The sequence below is a fragment of the Pelobates fuscus genome, chromosome 13 (genome assembly GCF_036172605.1).
Source record: "Pelobates fuscus isolate aPelFus1 chromosome 13, aPelFus1.pri, whole genome shotgun sequence".
In the NCBI taxonomy this organism is placed as follows: domain Eukaryota; kingdom Metazoa; phylum Chordata; class Amphibia; order Anura; family Pelobatidae; genus Pelobates; species Pelobates fuscus.
This window is the reverse complement of record NC_086329.1, coordinates 67847356-67871463: the sequence shown is the minus strand read 5'-3', so window position 1 is coordinate 67871463 and position 24108 is coordinate 67847356. Positions and strand designations below refer to the sequence as shown.

Genomic DNA, 24108 nt, shown 5'->3' with positions numbered 1-24108 from the left:
CACTAGGCTAGCACAGCCAGCTTGGTTCCCGGTCAAGCCACGCCCCCGCATTATTGGCTTCCTTAAATCTTTTATGGAATGCATCTGATTTGTCCAATATAAAGGTTTTAAATGCCTTTTTCTTATTTTTAATTTCTTGATTCACTCTCCCACTAAGCCACTGAGAAATGTGCCTTTCTAATATTTATTTAACCTGTGCTAGCCATTTCTTAAAAATTGGAGCAATGCTCTGTACCTGGTATCCCTACTTAATATTATGGCAGAGTTCAAAACATAATGAAGCCCTCTCTAACCTTCAAATTCAAGGGACACTCTAAGTACCGAAAAAAATTAGCTTAAAGGGACACTCCAGGCTCCCAGACCACTTCTGCCCATTGGAGTGGTCTGGGTGCCAACTCCCACTACTCTTAACCCTGCAAGTGTAATTATTGCAGTTTTTTTATAAACTGCAATAATTACTGTGACAGATCCATCTGTATAACTATTATTGCTGGTTCGTCTGTTTTATCTCCCTTCGTGGAATTACCTGTCCGTATGCCTCTGTTCGTTTATTACAGGATAATACCGAACAAAACTACCGAACGGACGGCCACCCAGAAGAGAAGTGTGCTGCTGGTTAACCTCTTGGCCCCAATTAGAACGTTGTGGTTACCCGCAGACACCTCTTCATTCTAACCGTATGCAGGGTGGTCGTCGTTTGTATGCCGACCACGAGGCGGCGGCCATTTTAAACACACGAAGGAACAGCGGTGTTCGACGAAGAACTTATGGAACTAAAAACGGACACTTTTTCCTACCGAACACCAAAGAAACTGCCGATCGCCCTCCTTTTTCGTCGAGGCATACGAACACCGGTCCATTCGGGAGTTTAGATGATACGAATGGACTTAACCCAGATAGCCATCCCACGGAGTCAATCGTGTACCGAAAGACATGTGAAAGACTTTGACTCCATGGCGATTGAACTGTGTGCATTGGATCTGAGCCTTATTCGGTAGTAATATGCACTCAGATCCAGGGTATCTGGGGATACGTTACACGAATTCAATGTATTCGGTATTTTTATAGTTATGTATTTTTATGTATTTTTTATATACCATGTAAGATGGCGGTTTGCCTCTATCCTTGTAGATAATTGGATATCTTCCCAATTATCTCCAGGATAGAGAGGAGGGATTTACTTGTGTAAAGGGGAGTGTTTAAACCTGGGCCACTGTGATTGGCTACTGTACAATATGTGTCCCAGTCTTCCATCTGGTCCCCTAGGAGAGTGTCCACCAGGTGGGAGACCTGCATAAATACCCTCATTAAACAGATTCCTGTTTTACCCTCAAGATGGAGCTTGGTCTCGTGTTTGGGGGATTGCTACTTGGAAGTATTTATTTAGCCTGTTTTAGCCGTGGAAGGAGTTCGGCTGATTCTTTGTTCGTTTTTCAATGCTTTCCTATGGGGAGACCTAATGCGCATGCGCGGCGGCATTGCCGCGCATGCGCATTAGGTCTCCTCAGCCGGTGGGCGGGATCAGTCTCGCCCACCGGCCGACAAAGTCAGAAGGAGGAGCGGCGCGGAGGAGGAGGCAGCGATGAGGTCCCTCGTCGCTGCCTCAGGTAAGTGACTGAATGCAACTGGGGATTGGGGGGGTGGGAGGGAGAGGGAACCTGCAGTGCCAGGAAAACTGATTCTTTTCCTGGCACTAGAGTTTTCCTTTAATGAAGTGGCTTTGGTGTGTAGATCACGCCCATGCAGTCTCATTCCTCAATTCTCTGCCATTTTGGAATTAAATCATTTTGTTTATACAGCATATGGAGTGGTGTGTGGTCCAAACACCAGTTCACCTTGCAAACTTTAATAAAGTTGAAGGTGGAATGCTCTTTCCTATCTTTCCCACAGTCTGAATTTAAACTTCCCTGCCTCACATCAGAACAGCACTCAGTCCACCTTCAGCTGATCCAGTTGCAATAAGCAAGGTAGCCTTCTGGACAACATTTAATGCTGCACATTTGCCCATCCACCCCACACCACCCCACCCCCACACTCATTATTTAATTTATAGATAGACTCTCACCCACAAATCAAGATAATCAGAAATAACAGCTGCAAATCAAATAATCAGCACATTCCTATATTCTCTTAACCCCTAACACTCACTCTTTATCTTGCTCAACTCTGCCATTTACACTCTAGCGCAGCTTTCTACATCACTGCATCTCTTCTCTGTGCCTCCCCAAGGCCTACTACCAACATCCACGTTTTTTCTGGAAGTGCATACCCATCTGAGTAATGCTCTATCTTGTCCTCCTCTTATTTTCCCTTTTCTCCCTCTCCGTTTACCTACTTCCCTCAACCTCCCAACAACCTCCACATTAACCTCTCTATGCTGCACTTGCCCCTTCTTTCATCTCATGCCCTGCACTCTTTTCACTATTATCTCCATCCTTCTCCAACTCGATCTCATCCCAGACTCCATCCATAAAAAAATATGCTCACACCTTCTGTCTCTATCTCTCCTTCTAACAGCTGGTGATGTCTTTCCCAACCCAGGGCCTATCATCTTCTCTACTCACAGTAAGTCAACCAGAAACCACACAAACCTCATCCCAATACCATGCAGTCTATCCCCATTTACCAATATTCAGTGTGCACTCTGCAATGCCCACTCCATCTGCTGCAATATAAAATCAACAGCCATACACAACCTCTTCATCTCAAATTCTTTCACACTTCTTGAACTCACTGATACCTGGCTGTCCCCCTCTGATACTGATACTCCTGCTTCCTTATTGTAGCGGATTGTATTGATGCTGTCCATAGAAATTCGTATAGAAAATGTATTCGTATAATTGTAACCTGTATATGTGAAGTGTATGTAGCATTCGTCTGATTGTTCGGTAAAATCACTCCAGTTATTATGCGAGTGAAACTACCGAACAATCAGACCACCCCAGGAGTAAGTGTGCCTCCAATTACTGTACGCAACAATGTTGCAAATGGTTAATTGGCGGTTCGTGTAGTGGGTTCTTTGTTCTCTGGGTGGCCGCCATTCGGGAGACGAACACGTGGCGGCGACCATTTTAAACTCCAGAACAGCGGTGTTTTGCCGTCGAGTGTCTGGAACCCAAATCGGACACCAAACACCGCTGACACCTCCACACTGCCGCCAATTCGTATACAAACTACCAAACGGCTACCCGTTCGGTAGACAGAACCACACGAACAAGGGGATTCATTCGAATCCTCTCCAGTCTCCATAGCCCAAGTCATTCGTGCATTTTATTCCCTTTTTCTGTGACTGACCGCAGGGCCAAAACGCATGGAACTAATTTCGGCTGTTCCCTCCAGCGCGGTCGGTCTTTTTATTACTTCCACAAATTTCCCGAATGTAATATTTAAAGGGGTACCCCTATGTTTAGGGGTACATCCAGAAACCCAGGGAATTTGTGTCCTGTATAATGGGATTATTAGTCAGGCTAAGGGGAGGAGATGTGTGGGCAGCTACTCAGGTATGATTGGATACTGTACTAATTATTGTGAATCCCTCCCTTGAATGGGAGAATGCTTTACAAGGAAGTTGTGTGATTAAAAGTTCAGTTCTGCTCCTGATGCTGTGTGTCGTACAGTCATTGGGATCTGTATGGGAATATTCGTGGATTACCTTGCTTGCTGGAATTATTACTCTATGGTATGTTATTGCTTGTTCCTGAGCCTTACTGGGATCTTTAGTGGAATTAACCTGTGAAAGACCAGCTCTCCGCTACACTTATGTTATGGTGGGCTACAATTTTCCCACATTCCTAGACCAAACAACTGTAGAAGGAGGTGGTGTAGGCACCCTTCTCACCTCAATGTACACTGTCCGTCCATTTATCACCCCCCCCACCAGTCATCCTAGGCTATTCATTGAACACTTTTCTTCCTGGCTACCCCATTTCCTTTCCTCTAGCACTCCTTCCCTAATTCTTGGGGACTTCAATATCCCAATCAACAACCCTAACTGCTGTGATGCCTCTCGTCTGCTCTCTATAACATTTTCCGTTGGACTCACACAGTGGTCTAATTCATTAACTCATAGAGCAGGAAACACTCTTGGCTGCATCTTGACCAATCTCTGTACCACCTCTAATCTCTCCAATGTTCCATTTCCTCTATATGACCACTATCTGCTGTCCGTTATTATCCGCATACCCATACCCAAAGTACACCACCCTCGCCACATCAGTCTTGCAGAAACCCCCATTGTCTTGACCTACAGCAATTTTCCACCAACCTCCTTTCACCCATCTCAAATATTACCTGCACTAACACTGCAACCTCCCTCTACAATTCCAATCTCTACTCTCAACTAGACATCACGGCACCTCCTACACTAAAACGCACTAAGTGCCCCCAATTACAACCCTGGCACACCAAACTAAGCCAATACCTCAAAAAATGTTCCAGAACTGCTGAACGCTGCTGGAGAAAGTCTCACTCTGCGTCTGACTTCCTCCACTATAAATTTATGCTGCGCTCCTACAGTCTGGCTCTTTCCTCTTCAAAAGAAAACTACTACAATACATGTTACGGTTGCCTCCAGGCTGGCTGGAAGTTGGACCGTATAAAGGATGCTCCTAGCACTCACCAAAGGACCATCAGCACCGTAGACACCATAATACTGCAGACTCCACGAACTGCCGCTGCTGGGCTAGGATCTCGCCATCTGCTATCCACCCTGGACCTACGACCAGGCTCCAGGTTCCAGTAGGTGAACCTCTTCCTTCTGTAGAGCGAAGCAGGATCAGGAACAAGAGCTCTTACAAGAGCTCAGTGGCTAAGGGAGTATGAAGAGCATAGCAATCCCTGTAGTGATTATAGCTGTCCCCTGAGTCAAGGCTGCAAGTTAGAGGGTCAAGTCATTCTGTTTATTGGCACCCAAAGGGCTTTCTTTTATGCAGGTTTCCCTTAGATAGGATCACCCACATTGTTTTACAAAACAACCAATAACACACGTACATTACAGAAAACACTCCCAGCAATTACACACAAAATCCTCCCCTCTGCCTTTGATATAATTACACAATGGGTATAATACACAATGGGTTAACATAATTATCACAGACAGGAAAAATACAGTTTTTATACATGCACTGTAACTTTAAAAATATACATCCAATCTTCAAAAATCATCTTCGACCTCAGCACACTTTAACCCCTTAAGGTTTCCCTTTTATTCCAGAAGTTTGGTCCTTAAGGGGTTAAACATAAACACTCTCAAAAATCATACAAATCCCTTCAGTAGATCAAAAGTCAGACGGAAGTCCTTTATGACTGACCGCAAGCACATTTTCCTGCCCAAAACAGTTCCATAGATTTGGGCTGTGCGGCCAGTCAATTTTATGCAGAAAAAAACGGGACTTAGTCTCTGCAGCTGAAAGTTCAGTGTAGGAGAAGGTAAGGGTCAGCGGTGTTCGGTGAAATGTGTAGCCGATTTCAGTTCCATGAATTTGGCTACACATACCGCTGACCTTGTTCGATCGAACAAAGATGGCCGCCGCCACGTGTTCGTTTGTCGAATGGCGGCCACCCAGCGGTCGGCAATTTACCTACAGCAGGCTCCCAGCCTGGGAGGTAAATTGCCTGCACACTTGCACTTCTGGGTGGTGCGCCTGTGTGGTACTTGGTTCAGTAAGCCCCATTTACTGAACCAAGTGGGAGAAAGCCAGGAACAAGTTATTTTACAGGTCTGGGGACACAGTCTTAAAGGGGCAATGTTCACCAAAGTCACAATATGTCCCCAGATGGTTCTTAAAGGGCCATACACACCCAATAAAAGTCCATAAGTTTTCAGGGGCACAATCTCCCAAGGGGCCATAGTCATGAGGAAGGAGGCTGGCAAATAGGCTTATCCACAACCCAGGGAAGCAGGGCAATTTATCATTTAAAGGGCCAGTTACAAATGGCAGTTTGTAACAATACACTCATGTGACAGACCGCTGGCACTCTGACCGAGTACCTCCGCCAATCGATGCTCCTAGTGCTTGCTGAGGACTCCAAGCACTCCACCAGACACCATAAGCACTGCAGACCCCACTTCCAGTGATGCAGCTGCGCCGGGGTCTCGCCGTCCTCCACCCACCCTGGACCCAAGACCAGGATCCAGCTTCCAGTGGGTAGACCTTTCCTACTCCAGAGAGCATAGCAGGAACAAGCTCTTACAAGAGCTTATACTCAGGGGTGTATTGTGATTATAGCAATCCCCAAGAGTGTAGTTATCCCATCCCCCAAACATGAGCCAAGGCTTCAAGAAGGGGTCAAGCAGGTCTGTTTAATGTAAGCCAGCATTCACAATTTATACAATTCCTCAGGCCAGAGGCACACCCCTCCTGGACCTGATGATACACAGGCACACAAGGGACATAAACCAATCAAAACAATACAACAATGTCTGACACTCCCACATACAGCACACAAGCCCTCCCCTCTGCCTGGGATATAATTAAAGCAGCTAATACAATAACCTAATTATCCACAGGCAGAAAAACACACATTTTTTTCCCAAAGTCCAGAAAACACCCCAAAACATAACACATCCCTGAATAGCCCTGATCTGGGTGAACAACATATCCAAAAATCACCCAGATCAGAGCAGGGGTTCAAATGTTTTATGGAAGTCACATTTGACCGACTGCAAGCATGGCTTTCATGCCTAAAACAGTTCCACAGATTTAGGCTGTCTGGACGGTCTATCTTCTCCTCTATCCCGGAAATAATTGGCTTAAGTGGATGTGGTAACTTAATTATCTCCAGGTACAGGAAATATCTCTAAGTCAAAAACTGTTACAAAAAACACATAAAAATACATAACTCTTATAATACAATGTTTAACCTATATGTCCAACATATCTCCAGATAGCTTGGATCTGAGAGCTCCATATGTAAAAAAAAGCGCTCAGATCTCACGTATGCATTTGGATCGCCATGGGGTTAAACAATAGCAAGGGCTGATGGGAGATTGAAGAGGGACAAAACATCCAGTTTCAACTGGTCTGGCAGTGTCCCTGGGACCACGCACTGCTGGAGAAACATTAGGTCAGGAAAAAGGGGGAGGGGAAGAGGCACATTTCCCCATGGAAGTCACTTTTTAGCCTGTCTTTTTGCAGGGCCCATAGTCCTTGGGTAAGAGGCTGGCATCCAAGCCCCTCCAAAAACTCATGGCAAACTCACAAGAAAAGGGGAGTTTGTCACAACTCATTAACACACTCTCCTGCGAGCTCAAACAACTGTTTCATGCTTTTAACTCTCTTCTGTGCCCTGTCGTGCCTCCTCCTCCTACCAACTTGACCGCAAACTTTGCAACTCACATCACTGAGAAGATTTCTACAATAAGGAAGAGATCTCTCATCTCTCTCCATCTCCATCTCCATCCACTACCAACCTTTCCCCTAACCACACCCCCTCAGCTGTCCTATGCTCATTTGCACCCGCTACAGCAGAAGAGGTTTCTGCTCTGCTCCGTTCCTCCTGCCCCATCACTTGTTCCCTTGATCCTATTCCATTGTATCTCATCCGCACTTTGTCTCCTTCTCTTGCTCTTCCTCTCTCCCTCCCCTCTGGCACATTTCCTCTACCCTTTAAACATGCAGCCGTAACCCCGATTCTGAAAAATCCCAACCTTGACCCTAATTCCCTGTCCAACTACCTCCCTATCTCGCTACTGCCAATTGTCTCCAAGATCCTTGAGAGAGTTGTGTTTGCGATATTTACAGACTTTCTCTAATCCAACTCTCTGCTTGACCCGCTTCATCAACAGCTTCTTCTCATCCTCAATAATCTCGGTCTACAAGATACCGCTCTCTCCTGGTGTTCTTACTACCTCTACCAGCAGTAATTCAGTGTTTCTTTCTGGAGTTTTTCCTCTTCTCCCCTATCCCTCTAGTTGGTGTTCCTCAAGGGTTTGTCCTTGGTCCCCAATTGTTCTCAGTCTACACTGCCTCCCTTGGTAAACTCATCAGCTCCTTCGGGTTCCGGTATAATTTCTATGCGGATGACACGCAAATGTATCTGTCCTCCCTTGATTTTTCACCACCCCTTTAGACTCGTGTCTCTGACTGCCTCTCTGCTATTTCCAACTGGATGGCTGCTCATTGCCTTAAACTGAACATGTCCAAAACAGAACTTCTGATCTTTCCTCCCTCAAGTGTTGCTACTCCCTTGTCTGTGTCCCTCCAAATCAATGGTGCTACCATCTGCTCTACTTCTAAGTCTCGCTGCCTAGATGTTCTCTTTGACTCTGACCTCTCCTTCACCCCTCATGTCCAATCAATCACCAAATCTTGCCACTTCCATCTCAAAAATATTGCGCACATCTGACAGTATTTAACGCCTGATACGACAAAGGCGCTTATCCATGCCGCTGTCCTCTCTTGCCTTGACTACTGTAATCTGCTTCTCAGTGGTCTTACGTGTTCCCAACTTGCCCCGTTACAGTGTATAATGAATGCGGCGGTGGGGCTCATCTTCCTGTCTGCCCGCACCTCCCACGCCTCCCCCTTTGTCAGTGCCTACATTGGCTTCCTGTAAGATATATGTCTCAATTTAATATCCTTATACTTGTTTACAAAGCTCTACACAATACTGCTCCGACCTACTTGTGATAGACCTCCCTGTCTCTGGATTATCACTGAAAAACTTGTTTCGTCTGTCTGTTTGTTTGTCAGTTCCCGGTTGTTCGTCTATTTCCCTGGTTTCATTCATTAAAACGAGCTAACTACCAAATGGCTGGCCAAACCAGCAGGGAAGTGTGCTGCTTGTTAACTTTTTTGACCTCTTTGACACTGGTTAACCGCAGCCACTTCTCCATCTCCAGAACGGTCGGCTGGGTGGTCGTCGTTCGTATGTACGAACACGAGGTGGCGGCCATTTTGGAAGTCGAACCTACCCAGCGGTGTTTTGTCGTCAAGCATCTGGAACTGTTGTCGGGCACACAATCGCACGAACACTGCTGAGACTTCCATCCCACGAGCAGGTTGATTTCCAACCGCACGAACACAGCGCTGTTCGGTAGTTTTAACCACACGAACTAAAGAAAAGAAACAAACTATTCCTCGACCAGTTGTATTGTGTGTGACTTGTATTGTGACTTCATGGAACTATCCTGGGCAGGCGCCTTGTCGGTCAAATTTATACCCCGGTGGCGTTTCGGCTCCTTTCGTGGGATTCGACATATGTTGGGCACTCAGATCCCAGCTACCCGGGGATATAGGATTCGAGGGGGTACCCCAACATTAAATGTATTTTGAGGGGTTTTGTAAAATTGTATGCCCTGAACCCCTTAAGGTCCAGTGGGGAATGCCCATGGAAAATGTTCTCAGGAAACCCCTTGCATGGGGACTTACATAAAAGCCAGCCTGTGGCACTCATTAAACAAGTTCATGCTTAACCCACAACACAGAGCCTTGTCTTGAGGTTGGGGGGATATTTCTTCAAGGTTCCTGTTTAGCGCTTGGGATTATTTGGTAGCTGTGACAAACTGCACTTCGCCACTGGCTTTTGGAGGGGCCTGAATGCCAGCCTCTTGCCCCAGGACTATGGGCCCTGTGATAACCCATGTTCAAAAGTACTGTTTCTGCCCCTTGGACTTTTAACTGGAACAGATTCAAACATGTGGCCATCTTAAATTGTCCAGCAGTGTTTTGCCATCAAGTGTATGGAACTGTTTTGGGCATGGGACCATGTGCACGGTGGAGCAAAAATAAGACTTACAGGAAATTCCTGAACCCCTGAACCGATCTGGGTGATTTTTGGATATATTGTTCACCCAGATCGGGGCTTTCATGTGACATTTGTGGGGATATGTTGTATCTTGGGGTACTTTTTGGGGTTTGTAAAACATTATATTTTTTCTGCTTAGAGTTAATTGAGGTAGTCCATTGTCTTAGTTAATTGTATTACAGGCAGAGGGGAGGGCTTGCTGACTGTATGTGGGAGTGTTACTGTGATTATTGTTCCTATTGGCTTGTGTCCCTTTTGTCCCTGTGTTCCATCAGGTCCAGGGTGTGTTCCTCTGGCCTGAAAATGTGTATAAAAGAAATGCCTTTGTGCTCAATAAACCAGACCTTCTTACCCTCAACTCGCAGCCTCGTCTCGTGTTGTAGGGAACAGCTATAACAGCTATATCACTGTTAGCTCTTGCAAGAGCTCTCTCTCTTCAGCTATACAGCTATATAGAGAGAGATCCAGCTATACTCTCTTGGAGGAGAGGTCCTTCCCACACGGTCTTGGATCCAGAGGGAGTACCAGGGTGGGAAGGAGACGGCAAGACCCCAAACAAGCTACGGTGGTTCGTGGAGTCTGCGGTGGCTACGGTGTCCGGTGCGGCGCTGATGGTCCTTGGTAAGTGCTAGGAGCATCGATTGGCGGACGGTCCATCACAGTAGCAGGCTTCGTACTTGGAGGAAAGAACATCTTTTGGCGGCGTTAACCCCTTCTCTTACCTGGGGTGCCGCCACATCTGGTGGCAGCGGTGGGATGGTACTTTCACCCCAGGAGGACAGCTACAAGGCGACCTAAGAGAATGGAAGCATATTATGGGCAACTAAAGAGATCTACCCTCAAGGATTTGCTAGGGAGCCATGGCCGACCTGCTAGCAACCGCAAAAAGAGGGACATTATTGCCGACTTGCTTGAAATGGATCAAGGCGAAAATGTTGTCGAACCAGCGAGGTCAACCAAAGAGGTGCTCTTCGTCCGGGCTGTTCAGATGAGGTTATCAAACTATGGGCCAAATCCCCCAGCCGAAATAATAGCACAAGTAATGGCTGCCGTGGATGCTGACGCTCGGGACAGACGCCAGAATCAACAAAGAGGTGCTGCAGCAGCAGAGATACCAGCCGTTCTGGTGGAGAAAAGGAAAGTGCATTTTACAGCTTTTAAAAATGTTGTGGATGCTGTGACGGAATGCCTGCCACTCCGACTGGGTGACTCGTCGAACGATGCTCCTAGTTCTGGCCAAGGACCATCAGCACCGCACTTGACACCATAGCCACCGCCAACCCCATGAACCGCCGCAGCTGGGTTTGGGGTTTCGCTGTCCTCCACCCACCCTGGACCTAAGACCGGGCTCCAGCTTCCAGTGGGTGAACCTCTCCTAAATCCAGAGAGCAGGAAACAGGAACAAGAACAGCTTTTACTCTGGGGAGTATAGTGATTATAGCAATCCTCAGAGTGAAGTTCTCCAATCCCCCAAACATGAGCCAAGACTTCATGAAGGGGTAAGCAACTTAATGGAAGGCAGCACTCACAATGTTTATACAATTCCTGAGGCAAGAGGCACACCCCCTGGACCTGATGGTACACAGGCACACAAAGGATACAAACCAATCAAAACAATACAACAATGTCTGACACTCCCACATATACAGTAAAATCCCTCTCTTCTATCCTGGAGATAATTGGCTTAAGTAACCGTAATAAACTCAATTATCTCCAGGTACAGAAAATATATTTAAGTTACAACTGCAACAAAATACATTAAAATACATAACGTATATTCCATAGAACTGAGCCCCCACATTTGACCTATCCGCAGATAGCTTGGATCTGAGCGCTCAGATCCCATGAACATAGTAAAATCGCCATGGTGTTCAAGTTTTGTGGAAGTCTCTTTTGACTGACCGCACGCATGATTTCATGCCCAAAACAGTTCCAGAGAATTTGGCTGTGCGGCCAGTCTATTTCCAATGTTAACTGCAGTTCGAATAGATGAACGGCAACCGTTCGTGCAAATGTCAATGTTAAAGACTCCAGTCAAGGCGTTGAAGTTCAGAGAAGGTAACGTTTCAGCGGTGTTCGTGCCGTCGCATGTCCAATTTGAGTTCCATGAACTCGACGACCAAACACCGCTGAATGTGTTCGACTGGATTAAAATGTCCGCCGCCATGTGTTTGTATGTCGAATGGCGGCCACTTCAACTACTTCGGCACTTAGGCTGTATCCGAAGTGCCATTTCAAAGGTGCAGAACTGCTCCAATATAATTTACAGGGGCAGACACAGTATTTTAAAATCCAATCCAGATGCTGAAGGGGAAATTGATGGGTATCTTGCTGACCTCGAGTAACAATGTGCCCTTCACAGAGTACCCACCAATGAATGAGTCACGATTTTATCAGGGAAACTGTCTGGGCGCGCAAGTGAAGCCTTCCGGGCTATTCCTGATGATAATGTGGAAGATTATGTGCTTGTGAAGGAAGCTTTTTCGGCCAGGTATGCTGTGACTCCTGAGGCTTACCGGAGGCGATTCCAGGATTCTGAAAAACAGACCAGTGACTCTTACACAGAATGGGCATGCTGCCTACATCACACTGCATCCCACTGGGTAAATGGATGCCAGGCTCTATCCGGGGAAGAGGTGCTGCAGTTATTTTTGTTCAAGCACTTCTACAATACGCTGGGTTCTGAGATCCGGGAGACCTCTCACCCTGCCTGAAGCAGCCCGTCTGGCAGACGAGTACACAGAGGCACGTAAGACAGACACCCATGTGGTCAAAGCAGCTCCATGACTGGCATTCCGACCAGTGGCACCACCTCCACCTACTACCTACCGAGGTCCACCCCGGTATACCCAGAGCACAACAAACCAGCCCCAGAGCTTCTGATGTGACCAAGTAGGGCAGTCTCAGTCCTGGAGGAGGTTGGGTGGAGGGAACCCTCGTGCTTCAACCCCTGCTGCCCACTGCATTGAGGTGGAGAACACAGCAGAAGAGCACTGGGGAGTTTAACATGAGGCTGACCTTATTCATGCAGCTGTCCGGGATTGTCTGTGTTACTGGGAAAGCAGCCAATGGGCTAAGGGACACCGGAGCCACTCTGACCTTGCTTCAGCAAGGCACACACAGGGCACACTGTGGCAGTTTGATTAGCTGGAGGAGCTATCTATCGCCTACCCACTGTCCGCGTTCACCTGGATTGGGGAGTTAGTTCTGGACAAGGGAATGTGGGCATCATGAAGGACTTACCGGCTGACGTCCTATTGGGGAACGATTTGGCCCCCCTAGTTTTTGCCTACGCCCCGCAGGACACCGCTGAAGCTCAACCTGTGACCACCCATGCCCAAACCAGTGCTGCAGGAACCGGCCAACCGGTCGCAGAGACCCAGGTAAGGACACCTACTCCGACTATTACCCTAGAGCTGGGATACCCCTGAGGCATTTGGGAGGGAGACCCGAGGGGATCCGACCCTCCAGAAGTATAGGGCCAAGGCAGACACCCAGGAAAAGGGGGCAGATGGGGAACGCTATGAGTGGGTGGGGGATAGGTTATATAGGATTTCCCAGGAACCTACAACAGATAGGGCCCCTTCACAAAAGCAACAGCTGGTGGTACCTAAGAAATACCATCTGGAGATTCTGCGAATTGGGCATGATGTCCCCCTAGCAGGACATCTAGGGATATGCTGCACATCCCATCGGATTACTCAAAACTTCTTTTGGAAGTTTGGCACCTGTCTTTTGGCACCTGTCAACGGGTAGGGAAGCGGGAGGACCACCCTAAGGCTAAATTAAAGTCTATGCCTATTTTTGGGGAGCCCTTTTTCCGCGTAGCCATCAACATTGTGGGTCCACTAGCCAGACCTAGTCCATCCGGGAAGAAGTACATCCTTACCGTGGTGGACTATGCTACTCGTTACCCAGAGACAGTAGCTCTGTCAAATATTGAGGTTGAAACTGTAGCCGATGCCCTGGTTAAAATATTCACCAGAGTAGGTTTCCCTAAGGAGATCCTCTTGGATCAAGGGACCCAATTTACTGCGGTGCTCACCCAGCAGTTGTGGAAAGTGTGCACCATTAAGCCCCTGTTGAGCTCCCTTTACCACCCCCAGACTAACGGTCTCTGTGAGTGCTTTAATGGAACCCTCAAGCAAATGCTGAGGACCTTTACTGATGCCTGCAGAGACTGGGAGAGATTTCTGCCTCACTTATTATTTGCGTATGTAGCTAAGCTGAAAAAAAAGTCTACAATCTTTTTTTAATTTGGATTTTTTCATTTTGCCACAATTCATTGTTTTGTGTACATTTTTGTGTGTGTGTTTATTTATCTACAGTGAATACATTAAATAACTATGAATGCAAGGGTGCCTGTACAAGTGTGAATGCAGTAATGATGTAACTGTTTATAGTGCAAGTATGGGATTGCATGTAACACCCCACAAGGGCTGTGTTTGGTTCTGAAGGGAGATATATAGTTTGCAGAAACAACTCTCCACTACAAACATGACCTACAGATATTCTGAGGGAGAGAACAGGAATCAGGTTGTTGATGGCACAGGGGCTTTAATAGAAAAAACAAGAAAGCCTGAAGCAAGTCAGCCGAGCAAGGTTTTTTTGCCTTTGTTTGTATATTTGTAAAGTGCTTTGAGTCTCACAGGGAGAAAAGCGCTATACCCGGAGGTATACGGTCCATAAGCCCCATCATGTCGGAGACAGGTGGTGTTACACTTTGGAGCATAGTCTTGTTCGAGCTCGCTCTCCATGCCAACCAGGTAGGACAGACACCAATGTAAGCCCTAAGCTGTCTTCCTGCTTGTAGCGGATGCACCCGTAGTGGGTACTGTCCAGGTTTTCAAAGCCCAGGGGAACCTCAAAAGCCTTCTTTCCTATGGGGAGCTGATAGGCTAGTAGCCCTGGGTAGAGTTCGTCTGCATGCCACCGTAAGGCCCGGTATGATTTTGACCAACCGCTCTAGTTCTCTTACCCTTTCCTCTTAGGGCTGCTCTCCCAGGAACAGCACCCTCAGGTTGAATTGGTCCAATCTGCGTTGGTTGGAATCCGGGAAGATTTCTCCTAGGGTTCGGTTCGGAGTGTCACCGCTGCCAAAGCTGGGTGTCGATGCTGCATACTGCCCAACAGTACTTGCCTCCCATCACTGAAATAGTGCTGGTTTTCCACGGGTAGGAAGCCATCCCACCTTTGCCACCAATGTAATGTAATGGCACCTCGACTGGGTACTTACACCAATCAATGCTTCCTAGCTGGCGCTGAGTACCATAAGCACCGCACTGGACACCGTAAGCACCATAGACCCCACGAACCGCCGCAGCTTAGTTGGGGTCTCGCCGTCCCTTCCCGTCCTGAACCAAACTCCTGGATTCAGGGACTTAGTCGGAAGAACTCTCCTTCAAGAGAGTATAGCTGTGAAGTACAAAAAAGGCACACACCAGGATTTTAACCAGGATTTATCATAGGGGATTCCAGGTAACACAAGGTAAGAGGCTGGCAAGTATGTCCCTCCAAGAACCCGTGACGAGGTCCAGTTCATCACAACTACCCTCTCTCTGCACTCCCTAGAGCCCCTCATTTCACATTTGAACACATTCAGACCTCCTCGGTCTGTTACTGAGTTACCTAAGCCTCGTATAATCCACAACTCCTGTCACAGGCACTTACTAGATCTCACATATTTCGCTTCCTACTAGTAAACTAGAGATGTTCCCATTGTTCTCATACATACTTTAGGTCCTCTTGTGGAAAGAGACATAGTGGGAACTCTTAATTAGATGTAGCACTTATATCTCTCTTTCATATTTATATTGATTGGCCTAGGTTTATGTTCATAATCAAAAGTTACATTATTATTTAGGTTTCTATTAGCCCTTCTTATTATCCTGTTGTTGACGTTTTAACCCTTAACCACAACACAGGTACCCTTATTTCAATTGACATTTACATCATCCTGGACATATTCCCATTCGCATTCCCATTGTGTATTTAGGTTTCTCTCTATGATATTCCTTTCTCAAGCTCAACCACACACTAGTTGGGCAGGATATGTATGTTCCAACATACTTTCTATCAATTCATTACATTTCTATGCCCCTACATTCCTTAGGGATACATCAACTGCTGTAAAGGGTATTGGTGCAGACCACATTCTAGTATAATTGTAATTCAGTCGTACGAGGCCCATCTCACTCCCACGGTCACTTGACACGGAAGTATTTGCCCATTGGCCCAACTTAAAGCTAGAGTCTCGCTCCAACCTCTCCAACTTGTTAGATAGGGCCTTGTGACGAGACCAATCTCGCCACTGTGCATTGGAGGAGCCTGGTTGCCCACCTGCTGCCTTTAGACTATGGCCCCATGTTGAAACGCTTGATTTTTCCCTGCAAAGACACGAAAGGTGCTTGCCCTGTTTTAGTGGTGATATTTTCCAGATAGCTATGCCATGGAGCCCATTCGTATAATGAAAGACTATGGGAAAGACTTTGGCTCCATGGCAATTGAACTGTATGTGTGTGATCTGAGCACCATTCAGTAATAATGTGCGCTCAGCTCTTAGCTATCTGGGAATATGTTGAATGTACCTGTTTTATGCAATGGCTGCACAGTTATATATTTTTATGTATTTTATTGTCTTTTGCTGCCATGTGTTAAATGGAGTTTTGCCTCTGTCCTTGGAGATAATTGAATTACTTCCCAATTATCTCCAGGATAGAAGACTCTGTGGAACTGGTTTTGGGCAGAAAATCCATGCTTCATTTGGTCACAAAGGACTAAGATCTATCTTTTGAACCACTGAACCAATTTGTATGATTTTGACGTATGTATTGTATTGTATTTGGAATATGCTGATTCTGAAAATGTAAGTTTTATGTGAATGTGATGCATACTTTTAAAGTTAGGAATAATGTGGAAAAACTGTATTTCTCTGCCGGTGATAATTACATTAACCATTGTGTAAGGTAATTGTATCACAGGCAGAGGGGAGGATTTTGTGTGGGAGTGTATTGTACGTGTTTATTGGTTGTTTTCCAAAACCCTGTGGGTGGTACTAATGTGTATATAAGAACAATAAACCCACAGCTCTGTCTGTTCCTGCTTGACCCTCAAAACGGAGCCTTGTCTCGTTCTTGGGGCGGTGCGGGGGGTGAGGGGGGATTTATTGAATGCTGTTCCAGTTTGAATGCTAGGAGTGGAAACCTATTCGTATGGTTTTTCCTATTCGGCCGTTTACAGCATTCCAATTTTTGAGAGCATTCATATGCTTCTCCGGTTCGGTGGATTTGTGTCTACAGTAGCTGCCTCTATATCTGGAAGGGAATATCTCATAAACGGTGTTTAACCCCTTTTATGCATGGGGGTGCCGTTACAGGCCTCACCTGTCATGGCTATTGATTTAAACCTTACTTGTCACCGAGAGGCCAACATTCTCGCCACTTCATTCAGTGGCCTCAGTCTCTTGGACAATTCAGAGCTAGAGCCTCTCAAGGCCACTTGTCATTTAATAGAGCCTCAGCTTCCCCTTGTTTAACAACAACAGAAAAAGCTGCGGTAGGGCCAGACACGGCGGTGCCCCATGAGCTTCAAGGGAGACAGCTGTTCTTTACTCAAGTGAGGTAAAATGAGTACTTGCGTAGGCCGCACAAGGCCAAATATAGCTTGTTTTCAGTTTACATAGTTTATGTTAACGACCTTTGAACTGGAAGTAGATGATTCTGTACTAAACCAGGCAGGTGCTGGACTCAATATCCTCAAAACTAATAACTAATAAAGCAAAAAATACCCTGGTGCTTTCCAGCGAAGTATAAACAAAGTAAAGACAGGAGCACTCTCTCTTGTTTTTTTTCAAAATTTTATTCAAACAATTCAAAGCTTTACATCAACGTTTCGCCCCTCCAATATAACATACAAGATCCAGTGCACTCGCTCATTCACTAAACAGCAATTTCAAGTCTCACAGAATGTACCGTATTTATTCGAGTATAACACGCAAAATTTTGTACCGATTTTTAATTTAAAATTAGGGGTGCGTGTTATACTCGAATAAATATACCTCCCAGGACCGCCGGGCTCATTACAAGCCCGGCGGTCCTGGGGGGGCGGGCAGCAAGCGTTTACTCACCTCCGTGCAGCTCCTCCAGCTTCCCAGTGTAAATCTCAGGAGACCCGCGGCCAGCTCTGACGTCGCGAGATTTACACTGGGAAGCTGGAGGAGCTGCACGGAGGTGAGTAAACGCTTGCTGCCCGCCCCCCCAGGACCGCCGGGCTTGTAATGAGCCCGGCGGTCGGTATTATCGGAGCACCCACTCGAATATTTATTCGAGTATAACAAGCACCCTAATTTTAGATAAAAAATCGGTATAAAATTTTATACCGATTTTTAATCGAAAATTAGGGGTGCGCGTTATACTCGAATAAATACGGTCATCGTTTTATTTAAAAACACCTAACCTAGGCAACAAATGATGGGGATTTAGATACAGTGTATGATTATACATTGCATAAGCCTGCCACAATGTCAGTGTACACACATTTATGAGCAGAGGTACATGCTGCTCTGGGCCTAACAAACTGCATGCACCATCTGTGCGGTGATCATCACAGGAAATGTGGTTCACAAATATATGGCATGTCAGGTTTGCAACTGCATATTATTTATCATACGTTGCAAAATGACCAACTTTGGAAATCTTGGCAACCCAGAGGCATGCTGATAAATAACATGGATCATTCTCCTGTCTTCCGAATGCTACTAGTTTTTTCAGACGTGCTATATTTTCTTGACATATTAGCTTATGCTCTCATAGGTAAGTTTATCAGCAATGTATATTTTTACCACTCTCAATTTTACTGTGTTTTAGGACAATGTTAAGCATGCTGAAGGGTTTTTCAGTCACAGGTTTCTGAGATAAATCTTGTCATTGTCAGCGATATTGATTACTATATTCTATTAGGTGAATGGGTTCACAGTTTTGATAAAAAACTTACTAAAGAAGAAGAATTCTTTGTGACTGAACATATATCATTCCAAGTTCCCACAATGCAACAAACAGGACTCTACAAAGTGCTCCGTGACCATGACCTGCATTGCAAAGTTATTAAAATGCCTTACAAGTACACAGCCTCCCTGTATATTGTGGTGCCTAAATTGGGGAATATCCACCAATTAGAAAAAGCTCTCTCACTGGAAGTAATGGAAAAATGGATGCAATCTCTGAAAAATAGGTGAGCTCATCTTTCATATTACAAATATATCAGGACAGAAGCCAGACCAATTTTTACAATTTAGCTACGTATTTCTTGTTTTACATTACGTTTAGAATTTACATACATTTTTAGAGGACATATAGAATTTACATACATTTTTAGAGGACATATAGAACTTTCTTTTTATACAATGCTTATAAGCCTTACTGCTTATTTGCTATATATAAAAACATAAAGAAACTGAAAAAAAAAATGTATTTTTTTCCCTGTAATAATTGTAATGGAACTTGTGAAATTAGGGACAAATGACCAAGAGTTGATTCAAATGCTTTCCTGGTTTGGGAAATACTTCATATATTTATAAGTGCATAACTGTCAGAAAAAAAACATTTCAGCATTTGTTGTTTTTATGAGATTAATGTTATTAGCAGTCATGAATGATACACAAAATGTCCACAGAAAAGTATACATTTTAGAAATATAGAACACAAAAATGCAAAAGTTTGTATATCAAAAGTGTTTTGATAATTTTCACATATTCATTTAAATCACAATATTTTACATCATGTGTGGTGGTATCAGTGGGTAGGAGGGGGGCAGTCTGCCCCGGTTGCCCCTAAGTAAGGGGGTGCCACCAGGCCTTTACTTGGGGAGGTGTGAGCTGTGTGGCTACACAGGGCGCTATGGCAATAGGGACGCTGGGTAGCCAACACAGCTCACATGTAGGGGCCGGGAATACAGCACGAGAACTTTGGGGAGAGTTGGGGGAGGAGCTACATCAGCAGCTGGGGCTGAGCTAAAGGTGTCTGTTACTGCTGCACATAGAGAAGAAGCAGGAAAGAGTCCCTGCTTCCCCAACAACTATTATACACCAGGGACTTCAGTGACTCCACTCCTCCAGTAAGTGAGAGAGAGTGTGTGCTGTGTGTGTGTAACTGTGATTGTGTCTGTCTGTCTGTGACTGTGTGTGTGTGACTGTGTGTGTAACTGTCTGCCTGGGACTGTCTGTGACTTTGTGTGTGTGTGTGTGTGTTTGACTGTCTGTGACTGTATGTGTGACTATGTGTGTGACTGTAACTGTCATCCTGTGACTGTCTGTGACTGCATGTGTAACTGTCTGCCTGTGACTGTATGTGTGACTGTGTGTGTGAGTGCCTGCCTGTGACTGTCTGTGACTGTGTGACTGTCTGCTTGTGATTGCATCTGTGACTGTCTGCCTGTTACTGTGTGTGACTGTCTGCCTGTGACTGCCTGCCTGTGACTTTTACTGTGTGTGACTGTCTTCATGTGACTGTGTGTGACTGCCTTTGACTGTGTGTGTAATTGTCTACCTGTGACTGTGTGTCTGGCCATCTGCCTGTGCCTGCGTGTGTGACTGTTTGCCTGTGCCAGTTTGTGACTGTCTGCCTGTGACTGTATGTGTGACAGTCTGTCTGCGACTGTGTGTGTGACTGTCTTTTTGTGGTCAGAACTTAAATATTATTATTATTGCCATTTATATAGCGCCAACAGATTCCGCAGCGCTTTACAATATTATGAGAGGGGATTTAACTATAAATAGTATATGAAATAGAGGAAAGATAGAAAGTTGGTAGTGTTGTGCCGAAACAAATGTATGGGTAGACCTGTAATAAAGAGGGCAAAAGATATTGAAGAAAAACACACTTTATTGCATACTTACAAAAGCTAAACATTTAAATGCTTTCCTGAGTTCTTTTTCAGGTTGCAGAATATAAGTGCTGTAGACAGAGGATTTCCATCTGACCAGTCTTTTAATAATATGTGTCACGGCTCTCACCGTGACATCCAGATGGCCAGACGTGGTCGCCCCAGAAGATCCCAACAGGGAATTTGAACTGTGGTCCATCTGTGTCCTGGTCTTGCTTCTGAGCCACAATTCAGTTAATGTTTCAGCCTATGTTTATTCTCACCTTGTCTCCAGCACTGGGGGCTGGACGTTACCTTTGGCTATTCCTATTATCTCAGCCCACCTGAGGCTGACTTCTGGCATCCTCTGACTTTAGCTATTTAGACAGGTATAAAACACTGCCTCTCTCTGAGGGCAGTGTCAGTTCATTAACTCTGCTGTCTGGCTCCTGTTTTTGTGTATCCAGATCATTTGCTTATTCGCATTGTGTATCCTGACTTCTGGCATCCTCTGACCTTGGCTTTCTTACCGTGTGTCCTGACTTCTGGCATCCTCTGACTTTAGCTTACCCTTGACTATTCTCCTGCTTGTGTCCTTACCGGTACTGCGACTTGGAGCAATATCTTGCACAGCCCCCATGCACAGACTCAGAGGCCAGGTGAATTCTTACCTGACCACCTTGGCCTATGTTTAATTGCAAGGGTGAGCATAAATCTCTGCCTACTGGACTCCCAACTAAGGTAAGCCATTACAATATGGACTGGTGTGTCCGTACTGTAGGCTGCAGAGGCTGCCCCGATCCTGAAGGAGTGCCCAGAAAATGAAGATGGGTTATGTCTTAGCAACAGTTCAAATACGAACTTGGAAGTGGGAAATGTGTGTCTGTGAAGAAGCAGTAAGGGAGAGTTAGCTTGGTGGCTGATGCATGTGGTTAGAAATTAATCAAGTATTTTAAGAGGGCACCAGAGGTTGTCTGTTGGAAAGAGACCATGCTGACAGGTTAGTGAACTTACCTGTTCAGCAGCGAGCTGGGAGTCATCCCACTGCGGCATCTGTCCCCTCCACAAGCGGCAAACAAAATGGCGCCGACCAGGAGGTAGCGGCCATGACAGGCATAGCTGATGCCCAACACGCAGAACTTAAGTAGATATAAAGAAAATTCCTAAGACGTATTATCGGGCCTTAGAATGGCCAGATTTAACATATAAAGGAAAAAGCAAAAGACAGGGATAAAGACAAGACATAGAAAAAGTGGAAACGATGAACAAGCCACGAGTCAAGGAATGGAGATATCAGAATAGTCAGGAGCCAAGCCAAAGGTCAAGGAATACAGAGATCGGATAGTCAAAAGGGAAGCCAAGGTCACAAGAATTAATACAAGGAACGTGCTCTCGGATAACCACAATGGAAACCACAACAGGGCACAGAAATGGACAAAAACAAGCTTATATTGGCTGATTGGCTGCAGGGAAGCATGTGATCATGTAGGTAATACACCTACATGAGTAATAAATATCTGGCACTTTAAGGGTTAAACAGAAAAACCCTTAAATACTTCAAAGCTGCAGCAGCCGACGTCTAACGTTTACAGACCCAGTCGCTGTGAGAGGAGGAGGAGCCATCACTAGGGGTGAGTAATGGGCAGCATTCCCATAACCACGTGGGAATGCCCCTGGACACCGGACACACACGTTCTGGGGTCAGAGGCCAAGCTCTGACCAATCACAGCACAAAGACGGTTATTTAAACCCCTGAAGTTCCCTAGCCCATTGCCCTGTCGTGGTTTCAGTTCCTGGTTCCTGAGAGTGCTTTTTCCTTGTTCTTGTTATTTGATCTTCCCGGTATCTTGACTTTGGCTATTCCTGACTACTCTTATCTCTGGTATCCCTGACTTCCTTATCGATCTCGTGTATTTCTGACTTCCTTATCGATCTCGTGTATTTCTGACTTCCTTGACCTCGACTTTTTCTTGACCATTCTATCTTTCAACGTATTAACACGTCCATTCTTTTTTTTTTAAATTCTTTATTTTTGGTGTGCACTGCGGTAACAATATAGCCTTGGTGCGCCACAACAGTGACATCAGGGTAAATAAGAAGCATTTGCAATACAAGTTATGGCATTTGTTAGTCGGGCACATTTTTATATTAGTGAGGAAGATGCATACGTCATGAAGGAATGTTTAGTGGAGTGATATAGAAAGAAAACATGACATGTACAATCATAGAGTAGACAAAGCTGTACAATTGAATATATGCTAGACTGGTTAGGGTGATGAGTAGACGTGTCTCTTGACTGACTGACTGACTAGGCACAGAATGAGTGGTGCTGTTTGTGCTGGACTTTAAACTGAGATTTTAGTGGCTGGTGGACAGAGATTATGGTTTTCCCTCTCTATATATGCACAGGTCAAGTATTCTGTCTAGACGGTTACTGCAAGATACACTTGTCTGGTATCAGCTATTCTAAACATGTAACAATCAGGATCACAGGCTAATAGGCTAATAGAGAGTGGGTGCTTGTCGCCAAAAAAAAAAAAAAACAACTAGTAATCGTGAGATGCTGCTCTATATGTGGGGCCTGTTAAACAATGGTAAGATAACAAGAGTAATCAATCTTAAAACATATGGCTACACCGCTGGGGTTCTCCCTGTTAACATTACCGACGGTAATACATGCAGGGGCAAGTAAGTAAGTCCCTTGGTGTCTGTGCTTGTGCTGGTCGGCAGGTATCTCTTCAGCCCACTCCCAGGGCTGGGAATCGCCATTCCAATGTATGTATAGTCCCAGTGTTCTTGCTGACTGTCAAGGTGTCTTTCGAAGGTTGCGTCCCGACAATAGTTAGGTAGGCGTGGGGAGCTGGGGTTCTCCTGCCCCGGACAATCCTGGAGACCAGTTTCTCAGCACGATAAACTTGGGTTCTCTTAAGGGAGTCTCTCTTTGTACGAGTCCGGATGAGGTACCTGTTGGTCTGTTGCCGCCGGCGGCGGTGGATCTGCCTCTTCCGTGGTCGGTGCTCCAGGGGCTGAGCCCTGCGAACATTCAGCATTGGCAGGTGCGGGGTAAGTAGTTTAGGTGCTTGAGGGTGAGTTATGGCAGGCGGGGTTCCGTTCCCCTACTGCTTTGTTTCGCTGCTCCGCTCCTCACGAATTCGGGCCGGTGGATTTGCAGTTTTTGCCTTGAGTTGCGCCCAAAAGCGTGCAGTGTTTGTCTATGCGTTTCAGTATACGGTCAATAGGGCAGTGTTGGGCCACCGCGTGTTGCTGCTAATCCTGTGCAGAGTCGGGGTATGTCTCCGCCATCTTGGATCTGTAGTGAGCGGTGTCTGTGCCGTTCCAGTCGCTTGTTTGTGTCGATTTTGTGGGTTCCCCCCGTGGGGGACCGGGATAACCCCCGCCGGTCCAAAGGGGGGGGTCCTCAGTGGTCTTTTGCCGTTTTATGTTGCTGTGTCCAGCATGGGGGGACCGGCCGCGTCTCCCCCACGCTGTGGTCACTAGGCCACA

The 24108-nt window shown here is 45.9% G+C and overlaps 1 protein-coding gene across 1 annotated transcript in view; it reads left to right on the top strand.

Annotated features, from left to right (window-relative positions):
- LOC134582596 (serine protease inhibitor A6-like) overlaps positions 1 to 24108 on the top strand; it is a 97311-nt gene that overhangs the window by 43608 nt on the left and 29595 nt on the right. The window contains exon 3 of the mRNA XM_063439265.1: positions 18705 to 18975. Coding sequence (XP_063295335.1) covers positions 18705 to 18975 — 271 coding nt within the window. The remainder of the gene's footprint in view (positions 1 to 18704; positions 18976 to 24108) is intronic.